This window comes from Plasmodium coatneyi, chromosome 12 (assembly GCF_001680005.1).
Source record: "Plasmodium coatneyi strain Hackeri chromosome 12, complete sequence".
Classification (NCBI taxonomy): Eukaryota; Apicomplexa; class Aconoidasida; order Haemosporida; family Plasmodiidae; genus Plasmodium; species Plasmodium coatneyi.
The window spans coordinates 1,394,453-1,408,416 of NC_033567.1; the positions used below are offsets into that span (position 1 = coordinate 1,394,453).

Genomic DNA, 13,964 nt, shown 5'->3' on the forward strand with positions numbered 1-13,964 from the left:
CTTATTTTTCACTAAAACCTTCTTTTTTTTAACACTTAAACCTTCCTCCTTTACACCTTCTCCTTTTTTTTCCTTCCTTAAACATTTCTTCTCTTTTCTCCTTTTAAACCTTCCTTCCTCACGCCTTAAACCTTACTTCTTTACAACTGTTCCTTAATCTTCTTTTATTCCTTAAACCTTCCTTCTTTACACCTTAAAACTTCCTTCTTTTCTCCTTAAATCTTCCTTCTTTACACCTTAAATCTTCCTTTTCTTTACACCTTTTCTTCTTATTTTTTTCTTCCTTAAACCTTCCTTCTCTTTCACCTTAAATCTTTCTTTTTTTTCTTCTCTTTCCTTTAAACCTTCCTTTTTTGTTGTGGTTCTTTTTTTTGTGGTTCTTTTTTTTTGTTCTTTTTTTGTTCTTTTTTCTTTTACAATTTTATTCTTTCCATACTTTTCTTTCCTTTTTCCTTCCTAAAAAAAACAAAAAAAGAAAAATTCTGCGCATGCAACCTTCCTTATTCTCCCCTTTTCCTGTACACCACTTTCCTTCTGAAAAGAAGAAAAAGAAGAAGAAGAAGAAGAAGAAGAAGAAGAAGAAGAAGAAAGGGATGAATTACCTGCCTTTCTTACTTCCTTCTCCTCTCCAATTTCGTTTTTTTTTTCTGTTTCTTTTACAAAAAGAGGGAGGAATTATCCACTTCTTCTTTTCTTTTTTTTTTCCCTTAATCTTATTTTCCTTTTCCTATTTTCTTAATTTCCTTTTATTTCTTTAAAAAAAAGAGAGGGAGAAGCAATCCTTCCCTTCTCCTTCTTCTTATACATTGCATTTCTTCTTCTAAAAAAGAAATGCAAGAAGAGGAATTATTCACCCATTCTAGCTTTTTCTCATTTTTTTTCCTTAACCTTTTTTCTTCTTTTTTTCTTCTTTTTTCTTCTTTTTTCTTTTCCTTTCTGCTTCCTTTTTTTTAAAAAAAAGTAATGGAAATGCCCATGTCATACCTTTTCTTTTTTAACTTCCTTTTTTTTCTTCCTTAAACATTACTTCTCTTTCACCTTAAAACTTCCTTTTTCTTTTTTCGTTAAACCTTTGTTTTTTACTCCCTTTAACCTTCTTTTTTTTACCTAAAACTTTTTTTTTTACTTTTAGAGAATTTTTTTTTTTTTAAAGAAGGAAGAAGTAAAAGAAGGGGGAAATATATTGAAGGAAAGGAAGAAAAAGGAGGAAAAAAAAAAAAAAGGCAAGAAAGAAGGAGAAAAGGAAAGAGAAGAGAGTAGAATGGTGTGGTAGGGTAGGTACTTTCTTCTTCTCTTTTTTCGATGAATGGCAAGGAATGAATAAAAGGAAAGATTTCTCCTTTTTTTCTTTTCAGTAGGAAATGCAGTGCATAGGGGAACAGAGGGAGGATTCCGCCTTCTTTTTTAAAGGAATGCAAATGTATGTAACGAAAGGGTAAGGAAGGTTGCTCTCTTCCTTCAGAAGAGTGTAGTGTATGAAGGAACGAGAGATATTGTTTTCTCTTAAGAAAAAGAAACAGAAGAGGTGAGGTGAATAATTCTTTGTTCTCCTTTTTTTTTTTTTTAAAAAAGGTGCAAAGGGCGGCATATGAGTAGGAAGGATAGGAGGAAGGCGGGACGATTATTATTTTTTTTTTAAATTAATTCTTATGAATAATTCCTTAGTTAAGGAAAAAGTTGAAAAATAAGGAAGAGAATGAATGAAAGGCAGGGTTTCTTCTTTCCTTACTTTCCAGAGTTAAGTAGTTCATGGTTTTATGATTCCAATTATGGCAGAAACTAAAGGAAGATAAGGAGAGAATAGTTTTCCCCATCCACCTATTACACCTGTCCGTTTTTTTAAATAAACGAATATAAATGAATTAATTTCGTGTATATGGCAAAATGCAGTTTTTTTGTCGTTTTAAATATTGATAAAAAAAAAATAATAAAAAAAGGGGGCGTAGATTTAATGCAGATGGATAAATGTGTATGATGCGTATGAATGTGTGCTTAAATTTAAATAAATGGCCCAGTGAAATTTAAAATATTCCTCGGCGTCTAAATACAGCATACTCTCACTTCTTTCACTGCTCTTAAAACTTTGTAATTTGCTCTTCATTAAAATGGTTGTGGTGTGTGGGTGGAAGGACGGGGGCCCGTGTATTAAAAATAAATTTCTTTAACCGCTATTTAGTGCTTGCATCTCATGCTAATCGCCAAGCTGTTCTCTCTCTGGTGACTTAAATGGCGCGTTGTGCAGGAAATAAATGCGCCACGAGGTGCCATGTAGATATGTTCATATATGTGTCTATAAATGGGCTCTGATAAATGGAAACTTATAAATGTGCAATTGTATATGTCTTTTTTTTTTTAAACTGTCGTGGAATATTGTGGCATAAAAAAAATATACATAACACATACATGCCATGCCCCCTTTAACTTCTTGTAATATATTCCTGCGCGTTGTACACTGAACATGCTACAAGCGCTAGGGTTGAATCTCTCTAAATGCATGAGCTCGATAAAAATATATTAAAGAAGGATGGCAAAAGGGGGTATAACATGTACGTATAAACTGTTATGCAATAATTTTTGCTCCATTCAATTGTGTAAAAAAAGCGAACATTTTTTTTTTTTTTTTTTTTTTTTTTTTGGTCTCTTATATTCTCGTGCATATATAAAATGGTTCTTGTGTATATACAGATATAAGTAAATATATTTATTTCTCTGATTTGAACTTTTGGTAAACTAACATTCGATAGATAAATGTGGCACGGCCAAACGCTGCTTCATTGAACTATGCTTACTAAATATAGCTTATTTTTTTTTTTTTTTTTTTTTTGTATTTATAATGTATAAATAATACTCTATAAAGGACACTCTATAAATAACACTCGAGCACTGTTTCGTGAGGCTTCAATTCTCGTAAACGTGTACAGTAATATGCATGTGTTGCTGCTTCTTCACCTTGTCGCTTCACTACGTATGTGCATGTGTATAAATGTTGTACACATACATAATATGCAAGTTTGAACTTTTTTTTTTTTCCCTTGGTTTTTTCTTTTTCTTTTTCTTTTTTATTTCTTCTTTTCTATTTTCTTTTCTTTTTTTCTTCTTTTTTTTTTTTCTTTTTTTTTTCTCTCTACATTTTGTTCGTGTTCCACATATATGAAAGTGAATGAAGTAGGCTTAATTTTGCGAAAGGCGGCATGGATACCTATATATGCTTATATAAGCGCAGTGCGTACGCGTTGTTCCTGTACCGTGCCTGCACTGAATATGCGTGCACGTACATGAACACATGTTCAATGCGTCACAAATATGCTTTGCATTATTCCGTTCTCCTTGGAATCTTTTTTGCATGCACCCCGCACGCTCAGCGTTTGCGCTTGGCTAACACACTCCACATATTTGCGCAGTAAAACAATGGCACAGTCGTGCACCCATACACGGATATATTTGCATTCATACAGGAATGCCCCCTCGAACAAGCGCAAAATTAAACAAACTCATTTAAAAATTTCTTCACTTATGATAAGGCCCTGCTGCCTCTGAAGCCACCTCTGCCACCTCGGAAACCACCTCTACCTCCCCGGAATCCTCCTCTGAATCCACCTCTTCCGGACATGCCCATACCACCAGATCTGTAACCACCTCTACCAAAACTGCCACCATATCCTCTACCTCCTCTAAAGCTGTTTCTACCTTCATACATTCTATCTCCAAATGGTCTATATCCACCTCGTCTCATGAACCCACCTCTGCCACCTCTGAATCCACGAAAGAACCTGGGTCTGAATCCTCTTCCTCTATATGGTCTCGTGTTCACAATTTCTTCAGGTGACATTTCTTTCACATATTTCTCATCCAATGGTGGTTGGTAACCTGGGTCTTTTACATCTAATTGATCTCTCGATAACAGAATGTCGATAAAAGAAACGGTTTTCTCCTGGACAACCTGTTCTCCGTTGTCTTGTCCACTAACATACTGGTCCGTTATGACTGTACTACCGCACTTCGTTATCTGATGCAATCCTTTAAATCTCCTTTTGATTATTTCTGCTAGAGTTACTGCTTTTCCGATGGCATTTCCCGTGGCTTTTATTTTCAAGCTTTTTTTATCTTCTTCCCCTAAAATTTTGGCACCATAGTTCACATAATTGGTCATCCTTCCCGTGGAGGTGATTCTCATTTCATCTTCGTCTATTGGTTCTCTATCTTTCTTCATTTTGCTCAAGGTGTTTTATAAAATTTTTTTTATTTTTTAAATGCGTTTGTATATACCGCTACTTATTTTTATGTACACGTGGAAGTGTGTGCTCTACTATGCTGCGAGTGTTTAAGGTGCAAAAATACGTGTCCTCGTATTCTTAGCTAAGGCTCCGTCTGTTTATCTGTATATATATGTATATGTACTTGTGTGTCTCTTTATATCTGTTAAAAATGCCTTTTATTTTATTCTCTTTACTTTTCTTCCTATGTGGCCCCTGCTACTTTGTTTCTCCTTTGATACATAATTCCGCGTAATGCTATTGAACTGTTCTGCGGGGGAGGAGGGTGTAAGGAAATGAGCACACGTTGGAAATTATACATTGCACGCAGCACATGCGCTATGGTATTCAATCCAAATGGGGCACGACATCATGCAATGTGTAGTGACCAGGCAATGACCAATTTTCTTAAAACGTTATTCTCTAATTATGTATGTATATATTTCCCCCATGTGAACTGTTCACCCATTTTTATTTACAACTGGGAGGAAAAAAAAAAAAAAAACGCCTAGGGCCAATCGACCAGGCCTCGCGCAACGGCAAAGGTTACTAAGGATGCCCGATTCGGCGAACAACTTCCATGTTGTACATACATACAAGTGCACATAAGCGTGTAATCATGTATATAAAAATATTATTCACTAATTTCACGGATGTACTATCGTGGGGGGATAATGTTTTCCTTCCAACATCCTTTTTTTTTTTTTACATTGGCCACAAAAGTAGGAACACATGAATACGCAAACACTCATCCGTTGGCACATGGGAACGCAAGAACACACGTAACATAACTGTTACAAACTCGGCTAAACGTAAAATTTACGTTATGCTTCATTTCAGCATTTAAATAAAAAGTAGGATCTTACCTTCCCGCTTCAAAGTTTTTTTTTCTTCTTTACATTCCTTTAAATACCATTGTTCACTTATTCTGCTTTAACTTTCTGTTTCTGTTCCTGCTTTTTTTTTTTTTTTTTTTCGTATATTTTAATTACATGTTATTATATTTTTTTTTTTTTTTTTCTGTATTCTTATTTTTTTTTTTTTTTTTTTGGTACAAGCTATATATTTATAATTTCTTTTTTTACATCAGGTTTTTTTTTTTTTTTTTTGTGACATTTTGGATACCCTCACATGGAACTGCACATGTACCAAAAAATATATAAACGAATATTTAATTATATGTTTATATATATATGTAGCTCTGCTGGTATATTTTTTGGGGGCAAGGTGACGTTGGGAACAAATAAACCGCTCACGCATCACCTACACTTGCGATATTTTTTTTGGTTTTATAGAGCGAGGGCATGTATCATATGTTAACAGTACACGTGAGCGCTTATAATAATTAATTTTCCGGTACATACGTACTTGGACCAACATTATCATGGTTAAAAAAAAAAAAGGTGCTTTAGTTAAAACAGGTAAAAGTTCACTGCGTGGGGGTTTGCGCAATCAAGCGTTGGCTGATAGGTGGAGGAAGAAGAAGCACCTGGGTGATACATAAATGCGTAGCGTTTTCCCCGCGTTAAACAATACATTTATATATAGTGCATATGGGAACTTAAACTTTTATATATAAAAGAACCGGCGGTGCGCACATTGGTGTACTCCCTTTTTATGTACATACAATAGAAAAAAAAAAAAAAAAAAAAAAACCGTGGTTGGTTGCAAGCTTTTTTTTTTTTTCACCTTCTCCCTCTTTGGGCAATTAACCATCACCGTCACCATCACATCACCCGCGTCATTTCCCATAAGCATTTGACCCTCTTGGACTTTTTCAGCTTGCAGTTCACGCATACCATATAAAGGTATATATAAATCCATGACGTCACCACTTTCCCTTAACCAAAAATGTTAACTTAATTCACTAAGGAAAAAGTGCAAAGTGATCTTGCATTTTTTTTTTTTTACAAAAAGTTTCATCATCCTCATCATCACGGTCAAATGTGAAAGATTATTTTACCCCCACGAATTACCATAAAGTGAGTCAATTTTTACTAATAACAACAAGTAGCTATATTTTTCCTAATTTGGAAGTTCACCTCCAAGGTGAAAAAAAATAAAAAAAAAAAACATCAACTTGCTTTTTAAATGAACAATCCGTTGATATGTTGGTGGTAGCACGAAATGCCCGGGTGTATGAAAAAGAATTTCAAAGGAGGAGCAGCAAAATGTATTACGTATTACTGTTGCGTATCTTCTTTTATGTGTTATCACACCGAATAAAGGAGCACCCTTAACGAATGAACAACCCTACCACCTAAACGGAATAGTCACGTCAAACACACCTTCTTGTATTGTGAATTGGGATAATCCCAAAACGTCATAGGGTTATGTATGTAGGTGTACATATTTGTTCTGCAGACCATTCGAATGGATTAACAGGTGTGACATGTTATTACGGAGATTTTCCCAGTTTAAGGAAATTTTTTATTTTTCCCGTTCAACTTGGGCAAAAATAAAAAAGGCACACTTCCTATGCAGTCGCGGGGCATATATAAATCCACAGTTCTTGTACTACTGGCATTTCTTATGTGACACTTTGGATATGAACTTTTGGCTTTGTATCTTTTCGCGCATGACAAATTTGGGTCACCTTCCAGCCCCCATTAAATTTAAAATTATGCATAAAACAGGTTAACGTGTATTTAATAAGTTTACCCCCACTTGCATGTTTTTTTTTTTTTTTTAACCCGTGCACTGTGTTCCTTCTGGCGATAACCAAAACCCCCCCTTTCAAATGCGAACATTTCAAAAAGGTGTGGAGTACTATTGTTAGCTAAAAAAAAATTAGCGTTCATCACATTAATTGTGGGCCTATTTTTTAAAAGGGTTACAAAAAAAAAAATAAATAAATAAACTTCCTTTATCGGACGTAAAATTTTGTGGAAGCTTCTTCATTTCTTTAAATGAAACTAGTTCTTTAGAAAAAAAATGTTGCAATTGTTGTGCGGAGAGTAATTATTTTTTTTACTCTCCCTACTTATGTCCCCTTGTGCATGTTGCTATAAAGGTGCATATGATAATTACGCCATCTCCAAAGCGAACACAACAATGAGCAAAGGAGAAAGGGGGATGTCAGCTTTTAATGCACAGATCGGAATACTAGCGATGTCGTTCTTCTTAGATGAATCGCTGTATTCTGTCCGCTTGAGGAATTTGTTCTTTCTCGTCACGAACGTGAGTATGCATGCACCTACGTATGAACGTGTTTGTGTTTATGAATGTCCTCGCGTGGGTGGTTGCTTATCTGCGTGCGTCCAACCCGCGAAGAGACCACGCGTGTTCGCACGCGTCGAGTGAATTTCTTCGCGCAGGACACGGAGCGGAAACGTTGTCCGCCCCTGTACAAATATGTTTATATATACATATATAACTGTTTGCGTGTCTTAATTGGCACCACGACAACACCTGTGAAAGCTGCCACGCCCCGAAAAAGACAAACGCACAATCCGTGACGAATCTCGACACACTGAAGGCGCTCCGTTGCTTACTTCAAAATGGCAAAGAAAGACTACATCTGGATTTTGTGTAAATTCCACTGCGGGAAAAAAAGGGGAGTGGTCAGCAAAAAGCAAGAGGAGGAAATTTTTAAAATTCTCGAAAGTTCAAACATGCCGCTGACCGTTTTGATTAAGGAAGTACGACTCAGCTTTTATCTGTCTCAGCACAGACAGTCGTCCACACACTGCTCGAGCGTATACGCATGACGTAGCCGTATATGCATACATACGTGGGAGTACACAAGTGCGCAAGCATAAGAATAATATCCTCCCGTGTGTATAGGACATTGTGGCGGCCACCCACATCTGCTCCTACCTAAAATGACCCCTTTCTGTAGGAATTCGATAGGAAAGCAACAATGCTGTATGGGAAGATATACAAAAGCTTAATATTTTCCCGCTTCCTCGGTAAAAAAAAATATATTGTACATTGAGGAAGTAGGACTAATGCGCAAATCAACTTATCTGCGAAAGTGCTAATACTAGCAGATTGAGCCCCCACAATTATTTACTTGCCCATTTAATTTTTTTTTCCCCATCCTAGTCATCTTCGCAAATTTGAGGCTTCGACTTTTTATCATCCGAACTAGTAATGTGAGTACATGTTCCCGCTGGGCAAATCATTAAATTAAAAAAATGAAAAAAAAAAGCTAGAAATTGAATGTTAAAATGCTGCATCAGGAAGGACATAAAATAATCACTGCGAGTATAAACATGGAGCATGTTGCTTCCCCCCTTTTTAGAAATTCAAACAAGACATTTCTCTGTTGGCGCAATTTGTAACCCTATGTGATGATTACCTGGACGTTCAAGTTCTATACACTGGAGGTAGGACGGGCAAATGGGCCCATTCAGCTCTGCTATTCAAGGAGCAATATTTATATGTGCTTCTGTGGGAGGCAACATATTCTCTCACACTCGCCGGATGGGTAGTAGACACAATATATGTTCACACATAAGTGGCACCCATCTGTAAGTGGAACTTTTGTGCATTATTTTGTTTTTTTATTTTATTTTTTTTTTTTTTTCCTTTTTAGTAACGCTGCTCAAGTGCAAGCGATTTTTGAAGAACCTGTTCATTGAGTCAAAAATGGAGGAGAACATTTCCATCATTATGAAGTAAGCTGTTTTTCTTAAGGGGGATTTGCAGAGCAGAGTTTTTTCCCCTGGGCTTTCAACCTTCATGAAAAATTTGCCGTTATATGTTTCTGCGTCTACCACATAATGCGCCTGCCCCACGTTGTGTCATCCCCTTTTTGCGCCATTTAAGGGAATTGGAGCGTTCATAGCAGCCTGTTGAAAAGCAGATTTTAAAAAACCTTTTGGCAAGGAGGCCGAACGATTTTCCGCTTTTTTTATTTGCCCAACCGATTAGCTCATTTTGAAAGAAGCCTAATTTTGTGCTTCACATTTATGCAGGTATATACCACATTTGTTTGAGGAAGTGTGTATCCACCGCTGCACACTTCTTTTATATGCCATTTGTACCACTTTTTTTTTTCTGCGCAAATTTATACTCGCGCAGCTGTGTTGTCCCCTTTGATGGCACTTCCCCTGCTTTCCATTTTTAAAGTATTACCCTTAATGCTCCTGTTCGAATTAAAGCACAGCGGAGGGATAATCCCCCCTCTGTGGAGTTACCCATTCGTGGGAGCCTACGTATAAGTAAAGATGTATTCAACTTTACGTACGCATGGGGTGTACCTTTTTTTTAATTAAAAAAAGAGCTTCCAAAGTATGCAAAAGTTTATATACGTGTTTCGTTTTGTTTTGTTATGTTTTTTTCTTTTTTTTGTTAAACTCTTATCTTTTTACGCAGGCGTAAAAAAAAAGAAAAATATAAAATAAAAAAGGTATTAGAAATGCAATTGTATATCACTTTGGCACGTTTTGCAAAAGCTGTTATACGTAAGAGATAACTGAACAGATAAACAACGGCATGCATATTATTGTGTGTCCCTTTTATCGGTTTATTCTTTTTTCTTCCCAAAAAAGAAAAAAAAAAAAAAAAAGGGATTCCTCAAAAGGTGCGAAAAAAACGAAGTCAGCAAAATGGCCTACACAATTTACCCATTTTTTTTTCTACAATTTCTACATGAAGACGCATCTATCAATTATCCTTGGACTTTCTCTTTAGGTCTTTTTTCTGCTGTTGTTTGTTCTTTCTTCTTTCGGTTAGTTTAGCTCTACGTAATGTTTTATATGCCAAGTAAGATTTGTCTATCTTGGACACGTCCATGGATTCATAGAACGGCTTGGTGTTTCTTTCCTTCTTGAATATACTACGTAATTGTTTCTTCTTTCTTAATTCCTTAACGACTTCTTTGCTGGCGTCCGCTGGTATTCCTCCAATGCCGTTTTTAGTTTTGTTCTTCTTCAAGGGGATCATAACTAGGCATTTTTTATATTTCTCCAATCGCTCGATATTTTTTTTTAATGTTTCTTCGCATCTATTTTTTCTCCTTTTGTCAACACAGATTCCTATGCTCTGGGCTGCAAGGGGATTTAACTTGGCTCCCTATAGAGGTGCAAAACGTGGGGGGAAGTTAATAAAAAATGGCGTCAGGAAAAGTAAAAATATGTACACTCATTCATTACATGACTGTATAGAAAGGGATAAACACAACTGCTGTTCGATGCGCACAGCGTACTACACGCACCACCATTTCGTGGTACATATTAGATGCGTACCTTCAGCTCCTCAAGGGTGAAACCTCTTCCAAGTCTGGATCTGAAATTGTACCTCTGAGTTGGGCACTGCACTATGGGGTGCAATTTTTCAATGGGGGTTCCTCCATTTGCCTTTCTTTTCTTTTCTCTTAACAATCTTCTTTTTTTCTTTTTTATGTTCTTACTGAAATTTACTCTTACATATCTTTGCCACCATTTGTGCAGGTGAACATTTGGCAATACGTTGTTGTGTGACACCATTTTGGCAAGTTACTCGGCGAAAGGTGTGCTGAGGGGGGGGAAAAAAAAATGTGCTATTTTGTGGGGGGGAAAGAAGTGAAGCACTATGTAGAAATATTGGCCATTCTACGGGGACACTTCTGTATTCGCGGGGTGGGCGCGCCGTTCGCAAACATTTCATCATTATGCACGCTCTTTCAAGCATCTCTCCATAAACAGCACGGAAAAGGTAAATGCCGTGTTAATCTCTCCCGTGAAAAGCGCGTAACGTGTGCCTCGTTTATATCTCTCGAAATTGCAAATGGCTTTCAGGGACCTCTTTCCCCATTCGGATGACTGAAACGCTCTCAAATTGAGAAGCATTCCCGCAGCATCCTCGCGGCATCATCACACGATGGTATGCCCCCTTTTAATCGCCTCAATTTCGCATGGCTTTACATCTGATGAAATATTTTACCTTTTCTTAAAACTGCCTCGCGGGGAATTTGAAAAACTGGAGAAGCTTAAGGAACAGTTGTACAAGAATTTACTCAGCGGGAAATAAATCGCAGAAGTTACGAAGCAGCCAAATTCTGATGCCGCAAAACGATGGAAAGAAAAAAAAAAAAAAAAAAAAAAAAAATTGTATCTTCCTCTGATCTTATAAATTACAACAATAGTTAAAATAAAAAAATATCACGCGAAAATAATTACTATTTATTTTGCACGACCATATTGTTCTTCACGTGTGAGTTCCTTTTCTTCCCTTCAGTGCTACAGCGCAAATGAGCGAACGGGATATTTTTTGGGAACAAGGATACTTATAAAAAATATTGCGCAGTTTTTGCTGCTTTCGGAAAAAGCGAGCCACGTGACGTTTTCTGCATTTATATACATATCTTTCATATGTACTTGTAAATGGCGGGGTGGGTTCCTTTTTCCCCTCTTTGGAGTGATTAAAGTGGGGCGCTAAAAGGTACGTACAGCGGGTTCCCTCAAAATAAATAATTGCCCAGTAGCATCGCGCACAGCATTTTAATTGTAATAATGTTACCGCTTGACGTGGGGTGCCGTTATTTTTAAGGCCCACCACATGTGCTGCACAATTATTTTTAATGTAGGATATGGAAAAAAATGGTTTAAAAAAAAAAAAAAAAAACGCGCTTGGATCAACCAACTCTACCCAATCAGCAATAAAACTGTTGTGCGTTAGCACGTACTACGCTGCATACTTCTTATTTACGTACAGCACGGGATACTACTTAAGTGAATATACGCATTCGGGCTTGTAAAGCGTCGGCGCGGTTTTTCAAATGGAAATATAACATATCGCATTGAGTTGGAGGGTGCCGCATACCGTTTTTAAAGGCCGCGCGTAAAATAATATGTACACCAATTTTAATTTTGTAGGGACGTAAAAATTATATATTCGCATATGCGGCTTTAATTGGCATGGATCATCTGCTTAATTCCCGGCTTTCCGTTCTTTCGAAAAAAAGCATATGTAAAAAAAAAAAAAAAATAAATAAATAAATAAAACCGCAAAACAGATTATGCAGTAAATAAAATCAACATAAAAGGGATGATACATCCATGTACCACTATTTTGAGGAAAACACAACTTTTCCTTTGAGGAGATAAAAATTTTCTTCGCTTAAATTTTGAATTAAATCCTTATTAAAAGTTAACCTTTCACGGTAAGAAGCGCAGCCCGCAAATTAGTGACAAAGCGGCACAAGTTGAAACTTACTGCGTTATTTGTTACGTTTGGTTCTAATGCTGACGTGGTGACTCACGTGGCCATAATATAATCGTTGTCATGTATGCCTCTCCAGCCGCGTGTGAAAAATTCGTCGTTAGTTTGCTTTTCCCCCTATATGGATGATTTACCTTGTGTTAAAATTTTCATAACCTGTTTTTCCATTCCCGTTTCAGAAAAAAATGACGACTAAAGTGAAGAGAGTTCAAACCTTTGGAAAGAAGGTACTACACCGAGTGTAAAAGGACGAGAAAAAAAAAAAAAAAATCATTATAGTCAACCCGAGTGTTGCGAAACAGAGGAAATAGCCCGGGGGAAAGAGGGGCAAACACTGATTTTTGTACCCTCTTAGTTGCCTATTACTGAGTCACAACTTGCATATGAGCATACCACCTTCTGCGTACATATACCCTTTGCCAAGAAACCGCTTACGGAGCACCGTTACGTTTGGCCATCTATTACCATATGGATCAACGAAGTGGTGTCCCGTTTTCGCGTTTCATTTCAACGTTGGGGGGGTGAAGTGACATAAGCTGCTGTACTCAATTGTTCATGCTTTGTCACGTCTCTACCAAGGAGGATAAGAAAAAATCGCGTAATGCGTTTTCTCATCCTTTCTTGAAATTGACCACCCCCCTTCCCCCGGATTTACCCATGACAGTTGGCATAACATATCATCACGCCACCAATGGAGGCGTTGTGCCCTGTCATTTTGGGGGTCTTTTCTCCTCCCCCACTGCATAGATAAACCACCAGCTACATTGTACCGCCACATAAAATTCCTTTTTTCCCCCTCTGCCTATCTCTACAGAAAACGTCCGTTGCCGTGGCAACCGTGACCAATGGAAAGGGTCTAATCAAATTGAACGGAAAAAATCTTGACCTAGTGGAGCCACACATATTGAGGACCAAAGTATACGAACCCTTATGGTTAATTGGATCAGCAAAATTAAAAAACCTAGACATTCGTATCCGAGTGAAAGGAGGTGGTCAAACTGCTCAAATTTACGCCATCAGACAAGCCATTGGAAAAGGAGTCATTTCATATTACCAAAAATATGTGGACGAATCTACGAAGAAAGAATTAAAGGATGCTTTACTAAGGTACGACAGAACGCTGCTTGTTGGAGACACAAGAAGATGTGAACCCAAGAAATTCGGTGGAAAGGGTGCTCGTGCCAGATACCAAAAATCGTACAGATGATTTTACTTTATTGTTCACATTATTTTTTTTTTCATTTTAATTGTTGCACACGTGTGAGGGGGGATGCAGATAGGCTTGCCCATACGTTACGTACTTGTTGTTTACCATGGGGCATCTGCTCATACGCATTTCCAATAAGAGCTAATGAACGTGCCGTTTTTGCAATATAAGGAAAAAGAATTTTCAAACAAATCAGAGGAAGATAATAAGAAGCGCTCCGAAGCGTTGAAACGCAAACGAGTCCGTTTTGCACGTTCAATTGTTTATTTATGCATTCGTACATATACACGTGTATTGAAATAAATAAATTTTTTTTTTTCCTTTTTGCCTGTATGCTAATGTATATATATTATTTA

The 13,964-nt window shown here is 37.0% G+C and overlaps 4 protein-coding genes across 4 annotated transcripts; 2 read left to right on the top strand and 2 right to left on the bottom strand.

Annotated features, from left to right (window-relative positions):
- Positions 1-3,511: 3,511 nt before the first annotated feature.
- PCOAH_00039790 (Uncharacterized protein) lies at positions 3,512-4,210 on the bottom strand (the record flags this gene model as incomplete). The annotated part of the gene is made up of 1 exon (XM_020060767.1): positions 3,512-4,210. The coding sequence occupies one exon, from the start codon at positions 4,208-4,210 to the stop codon at positions 3,512-3,514; it is 699 nt and encodes a 232-aa protein (XP_019916725.1).
- Positions 4,211-7,753: 3,543 nt separating this feature from the next.
- PCOAH_00039800 (Uncharacterized protein) lies at positions 7,754-8,879 on the top strand (the record flags this gene model as incomplete). Its single annotated transcript, XM_020060768.1, has 5 exons — positions 7,754-7,894; positions 8,095-8,164; positions 8,301-8,350; positions 8,500-8,584; positions 8,794-8,879. 5 exons carry the CDS (start codon positions 7,754-7,756, stop codon positions 8,877-8,879), a joined length of 432 nt encoding a protein of 143 aa, XP_019916838.1.
- Positions 8,880-9,767: 888 nt separating this feature from the next.
- PCOAH_00039810 (60S ribosomal protein L13) lies at positions 9,768-10,744 on the bottom strand (the record flags this gene model as incomplete). Its single annotated transcript, XM_020060769.1, has 2 exons — positions 9,768-10,274; positions 10,448-10,744. 2 exons carry the CDS (start codon positions 10,685-10,687, stop codon positions 9,867-9,869), a joined length of 648 nt encoding a protein of 215 aa, XP_019916082.1.
- A 1,265-nt stretch (positions 10,745-12,009) lies between these two features.
- Positions 12,010-13,653, top strand: PCOAH_00039820 (Uncharacterized protein; the record flags this gene model as incomplete). The annotated part of the gene is made up of 3 exons (XM_020060770.1): positions 12,010-12,342; positions 12,581-12,628; positions 13,216-13,653. 2 exons carry the CDS (start codon positions 12,587-12,589, stop codon positions 13,606-13,608), a joined length of 435 nt encoding a protein of 144 aa, XP_019916368.1.
- Between the last annotated feature and the right edge of the window lie 311 nt (positions 13,654-13,964).